A 21,632-nucleotide genomic window follows, 5' to 3' on the forward strand; every position below is an offset into this window, starting at 1 on the left:
ACTAGCACATTAGGAATTGATTGTGCTTTTACGTAACGGCTCCAATTACGCCACGAGCGAAATGAGCTCCAAGCGGCCCTCTTCAATTTGTGTTGTGTATTGTGCGCTCGAGTGTGTAGTAGCCAGCGCCCCACCCCCTACACAACCTCGCTTCCGCCCCCTCGGTCTGGATTGAAATAGCAATTACAGGAGTGTAGAAAAAGCTGGCGAGGTGGGAGTTATAGTTAAAGAGCCAGAGTGTGGAAAATGCTGCAGGTTTATCATCGTTATGGGCTGCAGGCAGCCATACGGCCGCAGCGTCCTGCTTTGACCTGCGTCATGCTTGGTTCAATTCAATACTTTTGAATTGCGTAGGAAAGCTAATACGAGCATACCAATCGTAGAAATCACCGATTTCATGACTTGAAGAAGAAACAACGCTATCTTATATCTTGTTTGGAAAGTGCAAAAATCAAAGTGAAGATTTCCGTTAACAGCCCAGGTTAAATCACCTCCTCCTTGGTAAGATCTTCTCTCAGTCTAGATGTTCCACTTCAACACAGACAATCGCCATGGAAACACTTCCAGTCAGTCTCGTCAAGGGTGAGTAACTTTATTTTAGTTTTAATCTCCACTGGTTAGCATCTCTGTATCAGTTAAGAATGTTAAAAATGTGACTTAAAAAGCATTGTGTCGATAACTAGAGAATGCAACTTCCGGGGAACTTTCGTCTGAAAGCTGAGAGGCTCAATTAAAAAATGTGGAATGATCAAATGAGCAAACCCCCCAAAAGAAATCTCATAATCAAGCTAATGGTGTAGAATCATAAGTGTGACGACATCAACATCCCGACAATAAAGGTTTACAATTCCAACAGGGCACAATTTGCTGACTCAGTCCAAAGGGGGGGATCAGGAGGGGAGGGGGTGAGGAGCCAGAGGTGTTTTCCTTGGCTACAGCTGAGAAAGGGCTGCAGTGCTTTGCAGTCGGAATACTCATGAGCAACCGGCACTGCACCTCACCCCCCTCCACCTTCTTCACCGCCTCCGTCCACGCAAGTATTAAGGCCACTGTGGTGTTGTTGTCGTTCTACAGCCTGAGATGACCTCTACAGCTGTCCGATTGTGAGGATCAGAGCTCCCCCCCCCCACCTCCCAGTGTGCCAACATCAATGTAGTAATCTACGTGGGACTATGCCGAGCCAAATGACGGGGAGGGGGAGTATTGTTTGCTGTTTTATTGTGCTGCATTGCTAAAACTGGAAAGGCGCTGACAGCTTTTCAATTAATCTCCAGGTGACAGAATTTCTTGCATCAAGTTTGGCAGAGGCACTGAGGTAAATACAGGAAGTTGCAGGGATTTGTCGACAAAAGTAAGAGCCACAGGCGAAAAATGGCTTTTTACTGTCTGTGCAAGCTGACATTTTTTTGCTCAAAAGTGCATTTAATTTTTAAAACTGATGGCTCTGGTCATTTGGAGATGAGGAAAAAAGTGTCATAATGTAAAGAGCAGTTATATGTTATTGTCTGTAAACCACAATTTTAAATCCAATCCGGTTTGACACATTTTGACAGCTATAAAAATCCAATTCCTCTTGAAATGTAACGAACTTTCCTAAAGTAACCCAAAACACAACAAAACCAATGTATTAAAAACATTTTATTGTTCCACTGTCGCACGGAGTTCCTGTAAAGTGAGGCTGTTTGCATGTCATATTTGAGTCTGTGGAAGAAAACCAAATTTTAAAAAACGGCGATTTATTTCTTTATTTTTTAATCTTTCGCTTTTTTTCTGAAACATTAGCTAATATCAATTTCTTAATATCTGTGTACACGCAAAATGAACAGTAACTGTAAACCACTTTTCCCGTCGTTAAGACCAAACTCCAAAAATGCTCTTATTCTGTAAAGTCCGCGACAGGAAGTGGAAGTACATGCGTACAATTGACAGTCGGCGACGAGGAAGAGGAGGAGGGAGACTAGAGGAGCGGGGACACGGCAACCTGCTCGAGGACTCACATGGTCCTGCCGCAGCTGAGCTCTCACTACCGGGACAGCCCCTCGCGAAACTTGGAACCCTCGCCTTTTTTTGTTGTTGTTATTTACATTTCTTTGTGCCCCTCGCCCCTCCTAACCCTCACTCCTACTCCCCCTCCGGTATAAAGCAGCGCCATGGCTCGGGAGAACGGAGACACCAGCAGGGGGGAGACGTGGAAGAAGCAAGTCGACGACATCAAGAAGATGTTTGATTTGAAAGAAGTCCTCGGGACGTGAGTAGAAGCAACTTTGACCGTCCTTGACGTTCCGCGAGCATCCGTGCTAGCGTGCAAACAAAAGTGACTTTGCGGTGACATCATTTTAACAGACTTTAGCCCTGGACCGTCAAATATTCTTATTTGGGATGATGGACTTGCAGTTGCCGGGGCTTGACAGCTGTCATTAATTGCTGTCACATTCCTAAAACAATATAAATATGTTTTAAAAAAATTGAGCTCATTGCAATATTACGTTGTAATAACAAATATTGTTGTTATAGTCACGGGAAATAGAGGGGGTGTGACTGTAACTAGGATATTAATATTTCCGTTTTTTGTTATTCATTTTGTCAATGTATTATACCTTGAAGGATATGGACCATTATGCGTTTAGGTTGATATTTGTCTTAAAAAAATGTATTCCAAATATTATTTAGAATTTCCTATAGATGTATATGCAACAATAAATGCAATCTGCAGACTTGATGATGATAACATTATGTATCCTAATCCAGATTATTTCCAAAAGGAGTTTCTTTTAGCGAATCTTTAGCATTTAATTGTCAGTAAGTACATACATAGTACGGATTGTTTTTTAGACAGAATTAATTAATGCATCTGAGTTTTCCCAATGCCAAGACATATGGGACAGACATCTTCCTTTTGGGCCTTTTTAAATATGCACCATTACATGCCTCTTATTTAGCGTTTGTACATACGACCCACTGTTCACAAGTCATCTTTTTGCTACATTCCCTCACTATTCAGTGACGGAGGGATCCCTATTGATGACCGCATGGTTTTAACAGACTGAAGAAAGGCGCTCTCTCATCACCAGCGACAGTTTTGTTGTCGCATTTGCACCCCCCCCCACTTGAATTGACACTCTTGTGCCTTGAGAGGGATGTTTCTCTCCCACTCGTCCTCTACTTCCTTTTTCCTGCCTGCAGGCTCCCCGTAATCCTGACCGCCAGTCTTGCTGTTTTTTCCTGCAACTGGTTTGGACTGCAGCCTGGAGGAGCACAGGGGGGGGGGGGGGGCGGATGCAGATTGGGATTAACAGTGTCGGGATTTAGAGGGACTTCAACCTGAATACAAAACGGGAAGATTTGGCCAGGTTGTGTAATGAGGCTTGTTTGTTTGTGCTAGTTTTGATGCATCGGCAGAATCGAGGAACGTGGGTGGCAAACTTGTGGTCATGGAAGAGTGATTTTTGATGAGCAACAGAAATGAAATGTCCCTAAGGATGGCAAGAGATGACAAATAAGTATGACCGTGCCGCTCGTACATATGAGGGAGCGTTATTTGGTGAGCATTTCCTGTGACTCAAACCAGACAGGATGTGATGTCACCCATCCATCCCAACTCAGCCTTTTGGCTCCTTGCGAGTGGTTTCATTCTCTAATTGTGTGTTGTCTGAAAGTGCACCGGCAACTGTCGTGCTCTTTTTTTTTTTTTTCTTTCTCCCACTTAACTGAAGCGGCGGCTTATCTGTAGCTGTCGGCTACGTTGGCGCTACATTATCTTCTTTGTATCACGTCTTTTGCATGAGACTCTTTTTGAGTGTCACCTTACCCTCGTGGGTGTGTACGCCGCTGGTGTTCACTTTTTAATAATGCAATAGTTGGCTTCTTGTTTGTTTTTTTTTTTCTATCTTGCCTGCATCTCTCAGCAGGAGGCGTGAGAGAAGGATAGGTCTAATAAAGTAAATTAAACAAATTGAATAAAAGAACAACATGTACGTTGTCTGTGTTTCCCAACAACTTTTTTTTTTAATGTAACAAGTGCAGTCGAGCGTAAGGGAAGTAAAGACGCCCCCCCCCGTGCGGCGTGCGATTAGATAGCGCTGATGGTGATGCATTGTGGGAATGTTGCCGTGCCGCCCTGGGCATGCTGCCCTTAATTGATGCTCTAATTCCCTGCTGTTGGCTCTTTTTCTGGGACTGCCGAGCACCCACCCACACCCTCTTGCACACTTCCTTTATGTCTCTGCCTATAGCGCCGTTCTTCGCTACGCCTCCCTAACCGCTCTAGATTTGACCGAGCCGTGGTGATGCATTCAAGGTCCTTTCATTTATCTGCTGGGTGAAGAATTAATGTTTAATATATGTTGTTCGTCTTTCCCCTGGGCTGATATTTTTATTTTTTCTCGTATGAAGTTTTTATTACGAAGTGCTAGACGGTGGTAGAAAAATTCAAGACAAGCATAATAAATTTAAAAAAAGAGGCCTAATGCTTTCTTGAAGTGGTTTATTGCCTCTCCCAGTAGAAGTTAACTGTAAAGCAATAAACGGAGAATTACGCGTGTGTTGAACCAGATTACGTAACCTCTAAAAGTTTAATGCGAACATATAATGCAAAATGCCCTTGACAAGCGAACAAGATCATTTAATGTTGTCGTAGTTAACCCTTGAAACAACATTTATTCGAGCACAGAGCAGCAACAAAGGCAATCCAACAATATGGATGTGTTCTTTATCCACTGCGACAAATTGACAAATCGATTTGATAGACACTAAATATGTTTGGCTTCAACTTGCAACTTTCATGTTCTGTGCTTTGACTGTTATTCACCGCAGAAACTAGCCTTAACTCTGTGAAAATTGCGTCATCACAAATATTAAAAACACTTTAATACCCGCACTGATGGATTGTATTGTGACTAAACATTTAAGTCGCTCACAGATGTCACCACATTTAAAAAGCAAACGCTTTACATTGACCAGCTGTCGAGAGCTCACTCAGAACGAAATGTGTTGAAGGCAAGATTACTATTTTGCATGCGGAGAGGTCGTGCTTCCGAGGGTCTCGCTTCACAGATTGACACGTACGTCCAGCGCATTAATGACCAGAAACCATCGTCCATTTTCGGGCGGCTGCACTATTTTTAAGCCGCTGAGCAATCGTATCCAGCTCGTTAATGGCCTTGAAGCTAAAAGCTCCCTGACGACTGTGTGTATAGTGGCGTGGGGAGAGGTTGTTTAAGAACACTTTAGCTTCAGCTTGGGACTGAAGTTTTTAAACAAACTAAATATGTTCTTAAGGAGACAAGCCACACCCCCATTTCAGCGCTGTTGCGGCAATCCTGCTCGTTCTCAAAACTCATCGCTTACTGATGAGTTCTTCCAGCTGATTTTTATTTTTCCTCCCCATCCTTTTTACAGTCGAAGTCGAAGGGCTGTAATTGTGTGGCTGCTATCAGTAAGTCAGCATGCAGGTACCGGCCTGTTTTTGCCTCTTGTGAGATAAAAAGTGCATCGTCGGCAGTTGTTTACTTGGCAGAAAACCATCTTGTAGATGCAGTGCGAATATGAATGCAATATTTCCCCCTGAAGCGCCGCACGAGTCCTAGAACAGTCAAATGAAAACAAAGCGGCTACGTTTGCCTTGATTTTTTTTATTTATTTATTATTTATCTTTTTATTTTCTCTCTTTGGCTGGGAATCACGTTTGAAGCTTTCGAAATAGTTTCAATAAAAAAAAAAAAAAATATATATATATATATATATATATACATATGCATATACATATATATATATATATATTATATATATATATATATATATATAAATATAAATTCTGCAATTCAACTCCATAACAATTCCTTCCATTTAATTTCACTTCACCTCTACTTGCTAAATATCTTGGATACCAGCGCTGAGATAAGATTACACTAGATGTCCAAATATTTAGTCATGGAGGTTGCTGTGGTAACAGTCTTTATGAACGGTGGTGGCTTTTAATTTAAGCTGTGTATTTTCACGGCTGGCCAGCACACACTTTGTCTTACGGACAGGCAATTTAAAGCGCACGCCACGGATACATTTAAAAAAATTTAGGAGCACTTCACATACACTTACTGTAAATATTGGCGCATACTCTGCGATGTTTGAGATCAATTCCTGACCGCATGACACCATTGTGACGTTAGCGGTGATGAAATGACTATTATGTTTGATTGAGCTATCACACTCGCACTAACACGTCTCTGAGTGTGAAATGGTGGAGTGATGTGGATTTAATGACACCGGTTGGGAAGTGGAGGCAAAAGCAAGTATGAGCGTGCTGCTAAATTCCGCTGTAGGCAATCCTACTCGCTTTCATCTTATAGCTGGATTGCAACTATTTAGCGGTTAGCGTGATCACATTTGATCGCAGCGCTTTCTTGTCCCATATATGCCCAATATTCAAGAACCAAAACAGATTTAATCCTAAAATCCCTTAGCGCCATTTCGTGCAATTGAGATGAAATCACTTAAAAGATTGCGATTGTGTTGAGCAAGGTTTGCTTCAATTGTTTTGTGACTCCTGAAAACAATATTTCAATTAAACTCCACGCGCGGTGTGAATCGTGATTACTGTGCCGATGATTAAAGCGAGAGTTCCCCCTCACACGTCTCGCTACGCCCGCGACCTCTCTCGTCCAATTCTCAATCAATGCTTCCGAGCTGAAGATGCACGTTTTGATCTGCCGGTTTATTACCGCGGCAATATCCAGGCTGTCAACGGTGGAGATTTATGAGGTCAGGAAAGACGGTGTATTATTACTCCCGGGGAAGCCGGTGTGACCGACGTCAATTTTTGTATGATCTGTGCACGGAATGGCGGCGTCACCGGTGAGCTTGACTTTAGAAACGCTTTCGGTGGTGTCGTTATGATCGGGCCGCAATTGGTCATCACAGGAATCGCCCTTATACAACCACAGAATGTTTGGCCAATGTTTTTTTTCTCTTTTGGACGCCGCGGTGACTTGAACGTTCATGGAATAAGATTGCCGTCTTTTCTCTTCTCGTTTCTGACAGCTGCCCAACGCGATGATTCATCCGTTTCATTTATCCTGGACACACATTGGCCTGCCACCATTTCGCCACGCGTGCGCCATCCTTGTTTTCCTGTTAATGTTTGATTTTGTCCTACAGTGCTCCGCATGCATGTTCCATCTGCCGCGGCATTTGCCGGTACGAGTCGAGCCCGTTCCGACCGCCCCATATGGGCGATGGCTCGAATTACGCACTTTGTGAGCAGCTCCCTGCCAATTGTGCACATTTGCTTCATGATTACACGCAAGAGCGTGCAGGCGTTTTCTTTGGTCGCGTTCTGTCGTCTTCATCCCCAGACATTGGAGCCGCGGTGAGCATACAGACTATAATTGGCTCTTAATTGCTGCCGTGGCAACAGTGCTATTTAAGCCTATGAGCTGTGTGAATGTGCCTATAGTGCACAAAAAAAGGAGGGAAATGCACACACGGGGGCTGTTAACTCTCTTCCCCTCATTTCACTCTACATGTTCATGTTTTTACTAATGGAGCGCATATATCTGTGTGTGTGTTGGTGTTGTCTTCTTTTTATGCCCCATTGCAGCTGTAATAGAATCTGCACCCATCACGCCGAACCTCCTGTTGCCATAGTGATTCAGCAAAGCGTTTTTTTTTTTTTTTTTTTCCTCCCTACCACATGTGGGTGAGAACCCCACAACAAATTCTTGAAGAGAAGAGTTGCAAGATGAAGAAAACATTTTTTTTGTTCCCGCTGTCCATTTTTGATGCGACCCTCGTAAGGTTCGCGCGTCAGCTCGGAGTGAAGGGAAGGCCTGAGCCAAGATTCAAATTCGGAACAGCTCAGCTGTGAGGCAGACAACCCGATATTCTGAAAGCAAAATTAATGTTATGCTCCTAAAACCAAAAACTATGCTTAGTTTCTTTACTTGGCCTTGATTTCAAATGAATTGCGGTCAATCAATACAAACTAATGCGAAGGTTTGTCGCGTCCTTGTTTTGACGGCATCGCTACGCATCCCGTCTTGGATCTCTTCTATCATCCTTTCAGTGAGTGTAACGTAACGTAACGGGACGTAAGTTGCCGAATGGAACAAAAGCCTTTATTTGACTCGGGTAAAATGATCATTGAAAAAAAAAACAACAACCAATGTCATCGTGGGCGCACAAAGCCTCGTTTCACTGTTCTTCTCTCTTCTCATCTCTCTCTTCCTCATTCGTCCACTCCATTTTTTTGCGCGCGCTTCAATGGCATCAAGCCAATGAGACGCAGTTAAAGCAGTTTGCGTTGTATTCGCATGAAATCAAAGGAGCATGTGTGCGCATGCCTGTGACGTCAGTCCCGTGTTATCTCCGGCTGTGCCCTGTCATTATCGGGCCTTCTGCATGTGCGTGTGTGTGTGTCCATTCGGAAGCAACTGCCACCCGTTTGATTAATTCCACTCCTAATTATTTATATGGCAGGAGCAGATTTACGGCTGAACCGACAAAATTGCACCGGTTCATACATGAGGGAATGTGAAGTCGTTTCGGGATCGTATGTGAAGTACACTGGGCAGTGGATGAGCTAGCTTTCCAGATGTGGCAATCAATCACCCCCCTACAAGGCCTTTTATTACATCAAAAGTAGGAGTTGGGGTGAGGTTATTTTATAGATCTCTGAATTTTCCTGCTCTTGTGGTCATAACAGTGCTGCGTTTATGAGTTTGTGTTTTATGGCTGTGCACCATTTTCGTCTCTCTCTCTCTCTCTTGTGACCTTTTTCCTCATTTCACTGAACTTGACATTTTATTCAGTGAGCGTTTGCATCAGTTGAGGACAAATTATCTTCATGAGCATTTCTACGGAAGGTGACATCAGCTTTTGTCCTTATGATGATTACAGACATGCAGATGTGCAGTGCTGTTTTTGGAGACTCACCTTCTCCGTGTGCCGGTATTATTTGTACATTGCAAACGTATACTTTGCGCTAAAAAATAATAATAAATCTATGCCAGCGGGTACAGGCAATGAGCTTTTTTTAAAAAAAATTATTTTTTATTTTTTAGGGTACTTATAAACAGGGCACAAATTGATCAGCTCTTTGTATAGTTAAGATGCCTCTTCGGCGAGCAGAGGGGGGAGGGTTGAGCAGTTCCGCACAGAGGCTGAGGAGGGAGGGAGCAAAACGAAAGAGACGCTGCAAACATGGAGGCCTTTTCACTCCGATCATTGTGCATCGTCAAAAAAAAAAAAAAAAATCCCCAAGGAGTAACCCATGAGTCTGTACTAAAAATAGCTCACAAGGGATGGGACACTGTCGATTAAAGAATGTTAACATTTAATTATGTATCTAAATATTGTACATTTCGTTTCATATTTTGTGTGGCAGCAAAGGGAGCGACGGTGTCTTAAATACACAAAGTGTAATTATCTTTGTGTGCACATTGCACTGTATAAGTCCCTTTGAGTCTTTACAATGGATGCTCATTTATGCGTGGGCTCGTTTCTTGAGTGTACAAAAAGCCTCAAGTGTGCATTTACAGCACAAACATCACATCCCACGCACTTGTTTTGTCTGGTTTTGACGTCACCGACAACCACAACAACCATTATCGGTGCAGGCAGTCGCCCGTGTGTGTGCGTACACTTGACGGACAGTCCCAGTCCTGGGCCCATTACCAGGGGCAACCGGCAGCATGATCACCTGTCACGGTAGCAAACGTGGTGAGCGTGAGCTGCGAGGCAAAGAAGGAAGGTAACGAGGGTGAGGTGACATGAGAGCGAGGTAGCGGCTGAGAGGCGTGAGAAAAAAACACCAAGAGGCAAGCCGTGCGGAAAACCTTCTGTTTGCCGTCGGTTTGTGTACGTGTGTGTACTTCTGGGAGGGAACACGGTTGTTGCACAGAAAAGAGGTGCAACAAAGCAGAAAGGAGGCTTGTCTAATGAATGAATGAATGAATGAAATTTCACAGAATACAACACAAGTAATCAGTGTTCACAAAAGCCATTTCGTTGCAGTCAGGCAGAGTCGGAGTTAACTTCTTTGTCTCCAATCAATAATCCTGCTCTATATTTTTATTTGTGCTATTTTGTGTGCTACAGAGATGCAATAGCTGCATGTTATTTCTCTTTATTGTATGTTTAAAATCGAATATTTTTTAAAATCGCTTCGTCAATGATTATCCCATTGATTTATGCACTTTGCATATTTAAAAAAAAAAAGAACGAACAAACAGAACTTATACTGTTAAAAGGTGGGGCCTGGCCTGGTGAGTGCCGTGGTTGTCGGAAGTGAGCTCAGGTGAGTGGCTGGATGCTAACTGGCTAAACCTTTAGCCAGTTGTGGCCGGGCAGCTTGTGCATGAATATGCTTTTGTTTTTATTATGTTCTTGTTTTTGCTAACGAAAGCGACCGGCGGCTGCGTTAATCCTTAATTACTTCAATTAAGATCGTTTAAGATCTCTTTTCCTCATGCCAAGTCATTTCTACACAACGTGGTGCGATGGCCTGAAGTAACATTTGTACAAATAATGTTATTCTATTAATCAAGCAGTTTTGGATTTTTATCCACACGATACAAATAATTTGTTTCTGGTGTGGACAGGAAGTGACACTGAAGGATGTGTTAGGTTGAATCTCAAAGTATGGAAAGAGGTTTGGCATAGCGGCAAATTGGTGACGCTGAAGGCAAATGATCTCGCGATGGGCTCATCTTCATTCATCACACTGCTTGTTTTCCCTGAACCAGCTCCCACTTCCCAGAACACGCATGAAGACATGGCTGACTTTGAATTTCAGCTCATTTGCCTTTAATATTTGTGTCATGGATATTTCAACTTTGCGTCGGTGGAAGAATGCCTCCAGTGAATCCGTAATTAAAATGCTAATTTCTCTCCGTTAGAAGCGGTTCCGCTCACTTTGTTCCTCCGGCCCAGTTGACAAAGTTTTGAGAGCAGGCTCTCAATCACAGCGGTAACCACGGCGACACTTTGTGTAGACTCAAGCAACAAAGCAAGTTTCCCTCAGCCACAAAATTAGATACACTTGCACGAATAATGAACCTTATCATCACTTGTGTCTCTGTTATCAATTTTACACCATCCGCATTATTGTGTTGTCCAACTCTACATCAGAAAATCTGAATTCATATCTGTGTCTTTGCAGAGGCGCCTTTTCCGAGGTGGTCCTGGCCCAGGAGAAGCTGACGGGTCGGATGTTTGCGGTGAAGTGCATCCCCAAAAAGGCTCTTAAGGGGAAAGAGAGCAGCATCGAGAACGAGATTGCCGTGCTGAGGAAGTGAGTGGAGCGCCACACACACACACACGCATACACGCTTTACCTACCAACCGAGGACTATCAGACTGGACTGACTGAGAGGGAGCCCTTATTTCTAGTCATTTTAATGAAACAAAATTTTACCATAAAAATTTCTTTTAAGGTTTCTAACCAAAATGTTATTTAAAATGTGACTTTTTTTTAAAATAAATTGCCAAGAGGGGGCCTGGATCCTTGCACTCATTCACAATGCTGATGAGTGCTTGTTTTATCTCAATGTTTCTTTCAAGAAAGGCTGATTTAACCTTAATGTGATTATTATTTAATAAATTATCCACGTGTCAAATATTTTTAAATGAATTTAGAATATTATATAATTAGATTTTATTTTTATAATAAATTTCAAAACGATGGCAAATACTGGGAGATGATCACTTCGATATGTAGCTCTTCTGTTTGCCGCCATCATCTCTTAAAAACACAGCCGTCAAACCCGCACGCTTTGGTGTGCTCTCATCCACTACAAATGAGTCACATCACGGCACTCGGCCTGATCGCCGCTTACGCACTCGTAACGACTCTTCTGCACTCACCTACTGGGAATGCCTTTGAGTGGGATGACTAAACCTGTGGGGATTTACCGCTGCTCCCAAAGCAAGCGACGATTAACCCACATGCCCGCACTAAATCATTTGTCTTCAAGGTATTAGGATAATGCATGCGCACGCTTATGTGTAAGCGAGACCTCTCCCCCTGTCACAGACTTGAGTTCAAGAGTTAAATGGCGGGTGAAAAAAAAAAAAAACCACAATGTCAATAACACATTTACATCCTTGGTTTGTCTTTGCAGGATTAAGCATGAAAATATCGTGGCGCTGGAGGACATCTACGAGAGTCCGGATCACCTCTATCTCATTATGCAACTGTGAGTTGAAATCGTCAAGTTATAACTCATTAAGAGATTGGTCTGGCACTTGTTCTGGAAACAGTCGTGGCGGAGGATTACACAACGGCGGCGTTATTTGTAGCTCCATGTCAAGAGATTAGCGCTCATGTTTGGGGCGTCTTCATTCCGATGATTGAAATCCGTTGAGCGAATTCACATTTTGTCACACAGATTTTAACCACCAAGGCTTGCCAGAGAAAAAAAAAAAAGTTATTACTTCATCTGGAATAGTTTTTGAGCATTCCATTGTCCACGGTTCCTATTGTAATTTAGCCTTTTGACTGCAAAAATACGGTGAAATGCTCTCAGATGAGCTGAGACGTTCCTTTGGAAAGACCCGACCGCCGCGTCTTTGTCCACTTGCACCTCTATCAGCATTTCTCATTTCTCACCTTTATGGCGCTGGCCTGCCTCTGCCTCCTTTTGTCCTTCCGCTCTTTCTCTTTCCCTTCACACTTCATTTCCTTCACCATCACCTCTTGCCCTCCACCTGCTCACATGGAATTCAGTTTTCTTTTTTTTTTGTTTTTTCCCTTTTTCTCCCCACCCTTCCTCCCTACAGCAAGACCGTTCATGGGTCAATGTGCATCACGGACCATGTTTGCAAGGTCAAAGGTAACATCAGAACTGTAACTGCTGCGGCTTTGAGAAAATATTTTATTTATTTTATAAACGTTACGGGTTAATGTTATTAAGACATACTTCCCGTTAGAGATGCTTGCATCTCTCAGTGCGGCAAAAAGCTGCAAACAGAATAAAATCGAGTTTGTCCAAATCCCGTTTGTTCTGGCCTTTGGTGCCGCGGGCTGCACTCGGCTGTCGCACCGCCACGACCCAGCATAAAGCATTTGTGTCATACTTTCAGACCAACAGGAAACTCTCTGATTCAAGCCTGTGTACGGTGAAGAGCGCGTTTTAGTTTGTCAATTTTGAGGACAGACCCGCATGGTTGTGCATTCTCCGAAAATGTTGTTTTTCATTTGTGTGTACTTATTTAGGCAAGATTTACTTTAGTAAAAGTATCCCCCCCCCCCCCCCCCAAAAATGTAACTTGTTGTAGTGTGCTTATTCATGTTGATCACTATACAATAAGTGTGGTTGAAGTTATTTCACCTCACTCACCTAATTTGTTTGAAGTTCAGTCAGGAACAAGGAGTCGTCTTATGTTTTTACATCCAGTCGTAGCGTGGCCGATCAATGCAGCGCGACAGCGTTTGCTTTGTTCCCCACTCGTCTTATGCAAGCGGCGACGCCGCGGGTAAGGCAATCAGTCTATGCCGCCATAAAAATCGATGAGATCGAGCGTAGTGAATCTATTGATGTTCCTGGTGAGACAAATAGTTTGCAAAGTAATCAAGTGAGTTGTTGCGACACAGAGGCTGCGCAAAGATGAAGCTCAAGCACATGTAGCGAGATGGCAACAGCGTCAAAGCACTTCCTTATTATTGTTTTTGTGTCAAACTGCCCCGTAAAGTTCAGAGAGCTTTTCCATATATTGTGATTGCCTTATTCAAGTACACGAGAGGGCACGTTCAAAGCATCGCTAAGACTCTGAATAAAAGAAGCCGTTACAATATGTTAAGATTGACTGAAACGAGCTGTGCCGGGGTCGCTGTTTGCGAGCTCTGCCGTCCCTTTTGAAATGACTTCCCATCCTGCTCCTGCCTAAAATTGAGAAATATTCTTTCAAAAGGGAGCGGAATCTCTGATCACAGTCGGCATTGTGTGCTCGGCCGTTCTTATTTTCCCCCTGACAAGAAAACTCCATCAGTAAAAGCAATTTCCCTTCTTTGTTGCAGCACAGCGAGAAAAAGACAATAGAGGAAGACTGCCCTGATGAAACTTTGAGACTTCTTTGGAAATCACACATTTCTTTGTACCGTATTTATTTTAACTCTGTGCCAATTTTGCAATGTTGGCTGTTGACTGTTAGAATTATTTAGTAATTAAGGCAGTAGATTAAGCTTGTAATAAAATTAATTCATACCTAGCATTTTCCCATCCAAAATAAAAAAAAAAAAAACACACACATTTCACACAGTCAGGTGATTGTTCAAGCTCAGATGTGAAAAGAAAAAATCCTAGTTAGGGTTTAACAAACTGTAATCTCATCTGTTTCCGTGACAACAACCTGCATATATTTCATGCCCTTGTGCATGTTTGCCCTTGCTGTGCCAGTGGTGTGTTTTTTTTTTTGCACATGCGTGTTGTGGCATGTGCTGAGATTTTTCACTTTATGATATGGAGTTGTCCAGCAGGGGGCGCTACGTGCCTGCACACCCGATATAGACTCATCCAGTGTGAAATCTGGGCCAGTTTATTCTCTCCGGTGGAGTTGTCCAGTTATGTCGTTAATGCACACTTTTTTTGCAGGGTGTCCGGCGGTGAACTCTTCGACAGAATCGTGGAAAAAGGCTTCTACACCGAGAAAGATGCGAGTACTCTCATCCGACAAGTCCTGGATGCTGTCAACTATCTGCACAACATGGGCATCGTGCACCGCGACCTGAAGGTAGCGAGCGTCTAAACGCGCTCCATCCCTCACGCTCGCCTCTGAAATGCCTTTTGCTCTCGCACTTAACTGCGAGAGATTTAGTGTTGCGGTAATAATGCCAGTGGGTCTTCGCAGTTCACGGTGAGGTCAGTGTGGTGCGTGCCGCCTTATTAGTTGTCACACCAAGCTCAATCTGAACAGATGCGTCTCTAATTCCCATTACTTATCAATTTGTGTTTTTTTTTTATTGCAGTTGGTCAATCAATATTTTTGTTTGTATTTCTCCCATAGCCAGAGAACCTGCTGTATTTTAATCCCCATGATGGTTCGAAGATCATGATCAGCGACTTCGGTCTTTCCAAGATGGAGGGCAGCGGCAATGTCATGTCCACTGCCTGCGGTACGCCAGGATATGTCGGTAGGTTTCAGCGGCCGTACGTTTGAGCGAGCTGCATTACACGCAGAGTATGTATAGGTTCTATCTTTGGATGTCCGTTCCTCTTCGGCAGACATGAATGATTCAATGAGCGCATGTTGTTTCCGTCTGACACCGGGCAGCTTTATGCGGGCTGGGTCATCGATGTTTATTCAGCGTGTGTGTGTCGGTGCATGCAGGCTCACTCACTTAGAGTATTAATCAGCCACTGACAGACGCGTCCTCCCCGCTCCCTCATTCAGTCGATATCAAGTGTGTGAATGTGTGTGTGTTTGTGCCTTTGCATCTGTTGTGACAAGAGACAGATGTTCAACTCTCTCGTCCACATCAACACAAGCAACCGATTGCTCAACTTGCTGACAATGCAATGTCAAGTCTCTTGCGTAAACAATTTGTTTTCAGAGAAAGTGGCGTTCTTGCATTTAGAAATGGTTTCCATCGCACATTCTAATCAAGCCTCTTTTGCCTTCCTGCAGAGATTTACATCATCAAATGCTTCTAACTATACCCCAAAAGTCAATAAACCGTAAACCGGCCAGGCGAGATCTTAATGATGAAGAGCAAAGTGCAAAATATTTGCGCCATTGCTAAGCGAATGTTTCGACGATCCCGTTTCTTCCAGTCGACACAATCGCAGCTCATTACTTTGCAAACGAGTTCCTTAATGCTTAATTTAGAATGCCCTTAAGCATCGAGAATGGTGCGCTTCGATTGTTCTTCACTTGGTAACGCCACAAGGCGCCGTACTCGGTCCCATTGTTTCACAACGTTCGGTATTATTAGAGCATGGAGGAGGATTTGAATGGAGCAAATTTGTGTACAGTACTTAACAATCCCCACGCTAATCTTACTTTGGAAAATAGAGAGAACCAGACGTCATGACCTCACATGTCTAACATCTAACACAATCCTTACCCACTTCAGAACTCTTATGGAGCCTGCAGCCTTTTAAAACAGCTGCGGTTGCACATAAAAAAAAAAAAAAAACCCTCTTACTTTAACATCACCCTCAAGCGCTGGCTTTAATGGTGCATCAACAACCATAAAGCTCCTGTAAAATGGTTTTTATCAGTAATTAAGAAACTTTAAGTGCCAAAAGCTTACTCACTCTATCTGTGTGTCTTAGCGCCAGAAGTTCTTGCCCAGAAGCCGTACAGCAAGGCAGTGGACTGCTGGTCCATTGGAGTCATCGCCTACATTCTGTAAGTCATACGGACGTCATCGTACGTAAGCTGCGACCAAATCTTTATTCGATACAGACCCTCATGTTGAGTCAAACAGGTGTTCTCCGCAACCGTCATTAACATAATGAACCGGTTTATTCGCAAGCACCGTGCTGTTGCTCATTAGTGTGCCGTGAGCCATCAGGTGTGCTGCGGGACACTATCCAATTTCCCCGAAGCGGTCTGAAAACTTTTATTTAGCGACGACAAATAATGTATCTTTGTCAGCGTCATATAGCGAAAGGCTGATCAATTAACGGCGCCACTGGATGGCAGAAAGTGATTAACCAAAAGGTTGCTTTTCATTTACGATAGCCTTGTGTTCGAAATCATTACTCTGATGACTGGCTCCCCCTTTTTTTTTTGGACCAATCCGCTTAAATTATGAAGGCTTATGTTAGCTTGAAAATGTCATTAATTGCCGCTCTGCCCAATCACTCGCGTTTATTAGTTGACGTGGGTGCCGCAATGATGATGATGATGTTGTTGTTGCTAGGCGCCATCATCAGAACCAGATGCGGCTCTGCACGATGCCCTTATATGGCAACGGAGGCAGACGTATTGTTGTGATTGTTTTGTCTTCTGCTCACACCCTTCCCGCGCCGACTCACCTCGGACCGCGACCGCTTCGTGCACGCACACACGCAGGTGTTTGTGTATGTTACCGAATAGAAACGTGAATTTAAAATCTCCTGTGGTTCCTTTGTTTGCACTCTACTCAGGTTTTGGCTCCAAATCCAAATCGCACACTTGACAGATTTCGCTGTAATTTTTTTTAAAGTGTGTGTTTATGTCCACATGCGGACCACGTTGTTATGCATTTCCTCCACCCGATGAGAGTTCGGAGGTCACAAGGTCGAGCTCACCCGCCGGTTAATAGGACGAAGAGTGCGATGGCCTAAAAAAGATCACACACAGGTTGGTGTGCGCACTTGAGCGCACGTCACAGCGCTCAAAAAGAATGAGCGGCTCCCCGCTGGCCTTTGGCACAATTAGTCTGGCGATTTAGACCTTGTTAGCTTTTTAGCTGCTGCTCAGGTGGAAAGATCACATCAGGTAATCAGCCATGTTAATCACCTGGGATTTTTTGCCGCCGCGTCGTCTCGGGGTGGGGAGGTGAACGACGGTCAACCGTTACGTGAGGGCAGAGTAGCGAACGAGATGCCGCGACCAATCGTTGTCGCTTCTCCATTTTGGAAGTTTTCGGTCAGTTTGACGTCACCTTAAGAGAAAGCAAAAACACAAACGACAATTTTTTTTTCTTCCTCGCAGCAGGCAGCACCTTCATACTATTATTTTGCGCGTGTCTGCGTGTGTGTATTGATGGGGAACGGCGTTTTAATGAGTCTTTAGGAAAATCTCGGTGCATCCAGAACTTTAGTAATGAGGTGCAGATGATGTTTTGTTGGCTCGGCATTAATTACAATGGGAGATTGAGGCAATTTGTCTTCAACACTCCACGTCTCATGTCAGCTTGATGGCAAGGGTGCAAGGACTGTGAAATCACTCCAAAAGGAGCACTGGAAAAATGATGAGAGAAAGTTAATTTTGCAATTAAATGAGTGATCTCTATTAAATAGGGCTGTGCAATTGTGGAAAAGAATTAAATTTTTTTTTTCATCTCTCCCCCTCAGTTTTGTCATTGCAATTTAATGTGTGATTTTTTTTTTTTTTTATCTCTCTCATGCATTACAATAAATAATATCAGCTTTATTATACATCGATGTTTTGGTCTTATGGGTTCCACCAATGCCCAAAATGGAAGGAAATGTGCCATAAATGAAATCATCATCGCTTTGACTTGCAGTTTTTACAAAATTGTACCAAAAAAATTAGGTCTTCTTCTTAAGCACTGAACTTATCTTGACAGTATTTGAATAAATAATTAAATAAATAGAATATACTGTATATATATTTATATATTTAAAAAAAAAAGCCTACAGATCGAGCAACATTTTTAATTTTTAATTTTTAATTTGCATTCTCCAACATTTTGATGCCGGTTTGAATTTGATGAATTGCTCATCCCGAGCATTAAAAATAAAATGCATACTGGATGACCAATGAAACGGCACAATCTGGTGGCCCATCATTTATATAACAACGTTCTGAATATTTTCTACCCTGGTGATTATCTAATTAACCGAATGGACGTACTTAACTTGAATGATGTCAGATTCCAGTGTAATTTCATTTACCAGTTGATGAATCATAAATGAACGAGCGAGTGAATGACGAAGCTTCCCGTCCACAGCTTGTGCGGATATCCTCCCTTTTACGACGAGAACGACTCCAAGCTGTTTGAGCAAATCCTCAAAGCCGACTATGAGTTTGACGCGCCGTACTGGGACGACATATCTGACTCGGGTGAGCCTTCCTCCGCCGTCTTTTTCCTCCACCGTTTCCACATACGGACCCCACACCGCTTCCCTGCCGTGAATCAATATGGGAATGTGCAGTCAGGTGTAAGCGCCTGCTTTCCAACAGATGGTGTTCATGACAAGCCCAAATCAGCCAAAGCAATTTTGTGCTGTGGGTGAATTTTGAAAATGAAATGAAAATGTGTCATGTAACTGGATTCTACTACCGGCAATGCCATGACATAATTGTGACAAAAGTAGAATGTTTGCAATATTTACTGTCTCCAGACTCATCCAAATAGGTAAAAAAATTTGCAATAGACAGCCCATATCATTTTTATTCATTTATTTTTCAATAGTTTTACCCCTCCTCGGCTTTAACTGCAAACCGAACTTAAATAAAATAAAATAAATAAAATATATAAGTTAAACCTGTAAGTACACACTATAAAGTATTCCTTAACACCTGTTCTCAATTGCACCATTCTTCAAAATAGAAGCCCGGTGTGCTTGCTTCAAGCTGTTCGTCACTTGTAGTTCGTTCACTGTAAAAACTTAAACCTAAAATTAAAATTGAAAACAATGTTTAACCAAACTACATAACGTCGTCTAATGAAGGTTTTGCCAGCTTATAATGTGAAACTAACAAACAAATGCAAACAAAAATGAAGTTCTTATTCGAATTAAAATGATATCAATGTAATAATATTTTCCAGCCAAGGATTTCATCAGCAACCTAATGGAAAAAGATCCAGCCAAGCGCTTCACTTGTGAACAGGCGCTCCGACATCCCTGGTGAGCTACACACACACACCCACAGACACGCACACACACGCGTGCACTTAGAGTGACACAACAAAGGCAGGCTGACATAAAGACGTCAATTCAATGGAGATATTGATTCTGTCATGAGTGCCAACAAACTATGCACTTGCGTGCCAGGATCGCTGGGGATACGGCGCTCTGCAAGAACATCCACGAGTCCGTCAGCCGGCAAATTAGGAAAAACTTTGCCAAGAGCAAATGGAGGGTAAACTCGTTTCCTGCAGTCACTTACCATTATTTAGCGCGACTCCTCCGGTGATTGTTTGCGCCTGCGGAGATGGATCACTCGCTGTTCCTCTGCCCTCTCCAGCAAGCGTTCAATGCCACGGTGGTGGTTCGCCACATGAGGCGGCTGCAGCTCGGCAGCAGCATGGGGAGCAGCGTGGACGCTTCCAACCCCCCCGCCAGGCCGAGCCAGAAGCCGGCGCAAAGTCCGAGCCAGGTGGACCGGAACAGGCCGGCTGCCGCCCAGAACGCCGGCTCGGTCGCCAGCCAGACTTCATCTTTTGATAACACGGCAGCGCCACGCAAGGAATGTGAGTAGTAAACAGCAACGTGTGTCGTGCATGAAACATTACCACCTCAAGAGGAATGTGTTATTCGCTGGGAAATTATGGAAAGATTAGTAAACGTTAATGTGAAAAACTCCAAAAATAATTTCCTACTGTCGAAAATGGTCTTCTGCAGAAATAAAGAAAATCCTAAAGGGGAAAAAAATCTAACATAAAATAGAAGCAACTTATTTTTAATAATGTCATTGTTATTTTACATTTTACAAAAAAAAAAAAAAATTATAATCAGAAATATGTTATGTAAAATGATTTTAATGCTTCATCATACTTTCATACAAGACAATTAAAACAAAAAAAAGTAAAAACACTTTTTTATTCCTAGAATATTGCACTTTTTCCCCATTTTTTTTTTTTATTTCTCTTTTTTTTTTCTTACCCACATTTGTGCTGCATTAATCCTTGGTGTTGACTTTCAGTTTGGCTATTCAATTTTATAAAATGTGTAAATCAGAATACTCTGACTCTTTTTAAATCCGGAATTCACCGTTATTCATTTATTTTTAAACGATTAATTCTTTCATACTTTGTATCAATCGCTGCGAGAAAACCAAATTGAAATTTGGCGGGAAACCTTTGGAAGCTCCATCCCCCTGCCCCGCCCCCCTCCCTCGCTGTTGCAAAGGATGACAAATTCTGCCCGTTGGTGTGACTTGGCTCCTCCTCCAGGTGCTCCCACGCCAGCCACCCCCTGCAGCCTGGCCTCCGCGGCCGCTTCCCCCGCAGCGAGCGCCGAGCTGAGCCGACCGCACCCCTCGGCGGTGCCCGCCCCCGTGCTCACGGAGACCAAGTGACGCCAGGGGTCGCGGGGGACCAGCTGGGAGGCCACGGCGCTGTGAGGTGGAGGGCTGCAAAGAGACGCGGGAAGGTCTGCCTCTTTCACCCTTTTTGTCTCCTCACTGAACTTCTACTTGTATACGGAAGTGTGCCCCCACACCCCCCCCCCCCCGCCACCTCCCACCAACCATGTCCTCGTCCCCCTCAGCTGATTCCTCGCCCTACTCCGAGGAGAGCAGAGGACCTTCATTTATAATCACACAGGGCCGCGTATGTGCCCCCGCACCCCCCATTGGGCACCGGCCGCACGACATCACAAACTCTAGCTGAGCATGTTTGTGAGCTGCCTGGCGCTGAATCACATGAATCAATGTCAACTTCCCTCCTGAATCTCATCTCGCCTCCACCAATCTAATTAACTAGCCATGTTTTTTTTTCTTTATTTTCTTCAATTTGGGATTGACTGTTGGCAACTGGAATGTTTTCATTTTTCGATCTTCATTTAAAGGTGGTATGTGTGCTTTTTCCCCAACGGCCATCCATGTCCGAAACACAAGACCATTATCAAGACCATCGGTCGCCACTACCTCATGCAAATTAGCAGCTTTCCCGTCGAAAAGCTTCTCCCTAAATGGAGCCCGGGTGGTTTCCCATAATCCACTGCTGGCTTTGTGTGCGGACAGTATTTCATTCATATTTTAAAACGCCGCACAAAGCACCTTGAAAATCTTTTTTC

The 21,632-nt window shown here is 43.4% G+C and overlaps 1 protein-coding gene across 2 annotated transcripts; it reads left to right on the plus strand.

Annotated features, from left to right (window-relative positions):
- Positions 1–127: 127 nt before the first annotated feature.
- Positions 128–21,437, plus strand: camk1da (calcium/calmodulin-dependent protein kinase 1Da). Of its 2 annotated transcripts, XM_088287018.1 has the most exons (14): positions 128–582; positions 1,075–1,195; positions 1,274–1,315; positions 2,144–2,248; positions 11,156–11,287; positions 12,117–12,191; positions 14,586–14,724; positions 14,998–15,124; positions 16,269–16,344; positions 18,620–18,732; positions 19,442–19,520; positions 19,668–19,755; positions 19,861–20,086; positions 20,789–21,437. In XM_088287018.1, exons 2-14 carry the CDS (start codon positions 1,173–1,175, stop codon positions 20,911–20,913), a joined length of 1,350 nt encoding a protein of 449 aa, XP_088143144.1. In that variant the 5' UTR covers positions 128–582; positions 1,075–1,172; the 3' UTR covers positions 20,914–21,437. The 2 variants fall into 2 exon arrangements, with proteins under 2 accessions (XP_088143144.1, XP_088143153.1); XM_088287027.1 differs by lacking the exon at positions 128–582 and having other exon boundaries at positions 609–1,351.
- The last annotated feature ends 195 nt before the right edge of the window (positions 21,438–21,632 follow it).

The sequence above is a fragment of the Idiotropiscis lumnitzeri genome, chromosome 2 (genome assembly GCF_059441095.1).
Source record: "Idiotropiscis lumnitzeri isolate Australia: NSW breed Sydney's pygmy pipehorse chromosome 2, RoL_Ilum_1.0, whole genome shotgun sequence".
Classification (NCBI taxonomy): Eukaryota; Metazoa; Chordata; class Actinopteri; order Syngnathiformes; family Syngnathidae; genus Idiotropiscis; species Idiotropiscis lumnitzeri.

Excerpts from the sequence above, each read along its gene's own strand:
- camk1da (XM_088287018.1), top strand. The coding sequence starts at position 1,173 with ATGCCGAGCCAAATGACGGGGAG. Across the intron at positions 2,249-11,155 it reads TTGAAAGAAGTCCTCGGGAC|AGGCGCCTTTTCCGAGGTGG; the intron begins GTGAGTAGAAGC and ends GTGTCTTTGCAG. Across the intron at positions 18,733-19,441 it reads GGACGACATATCTGACTCGG|CCAAGGATTTCATCAGCAAC; the intron begins GTGAGCCTTCCT and ends AATATTTTCCAG.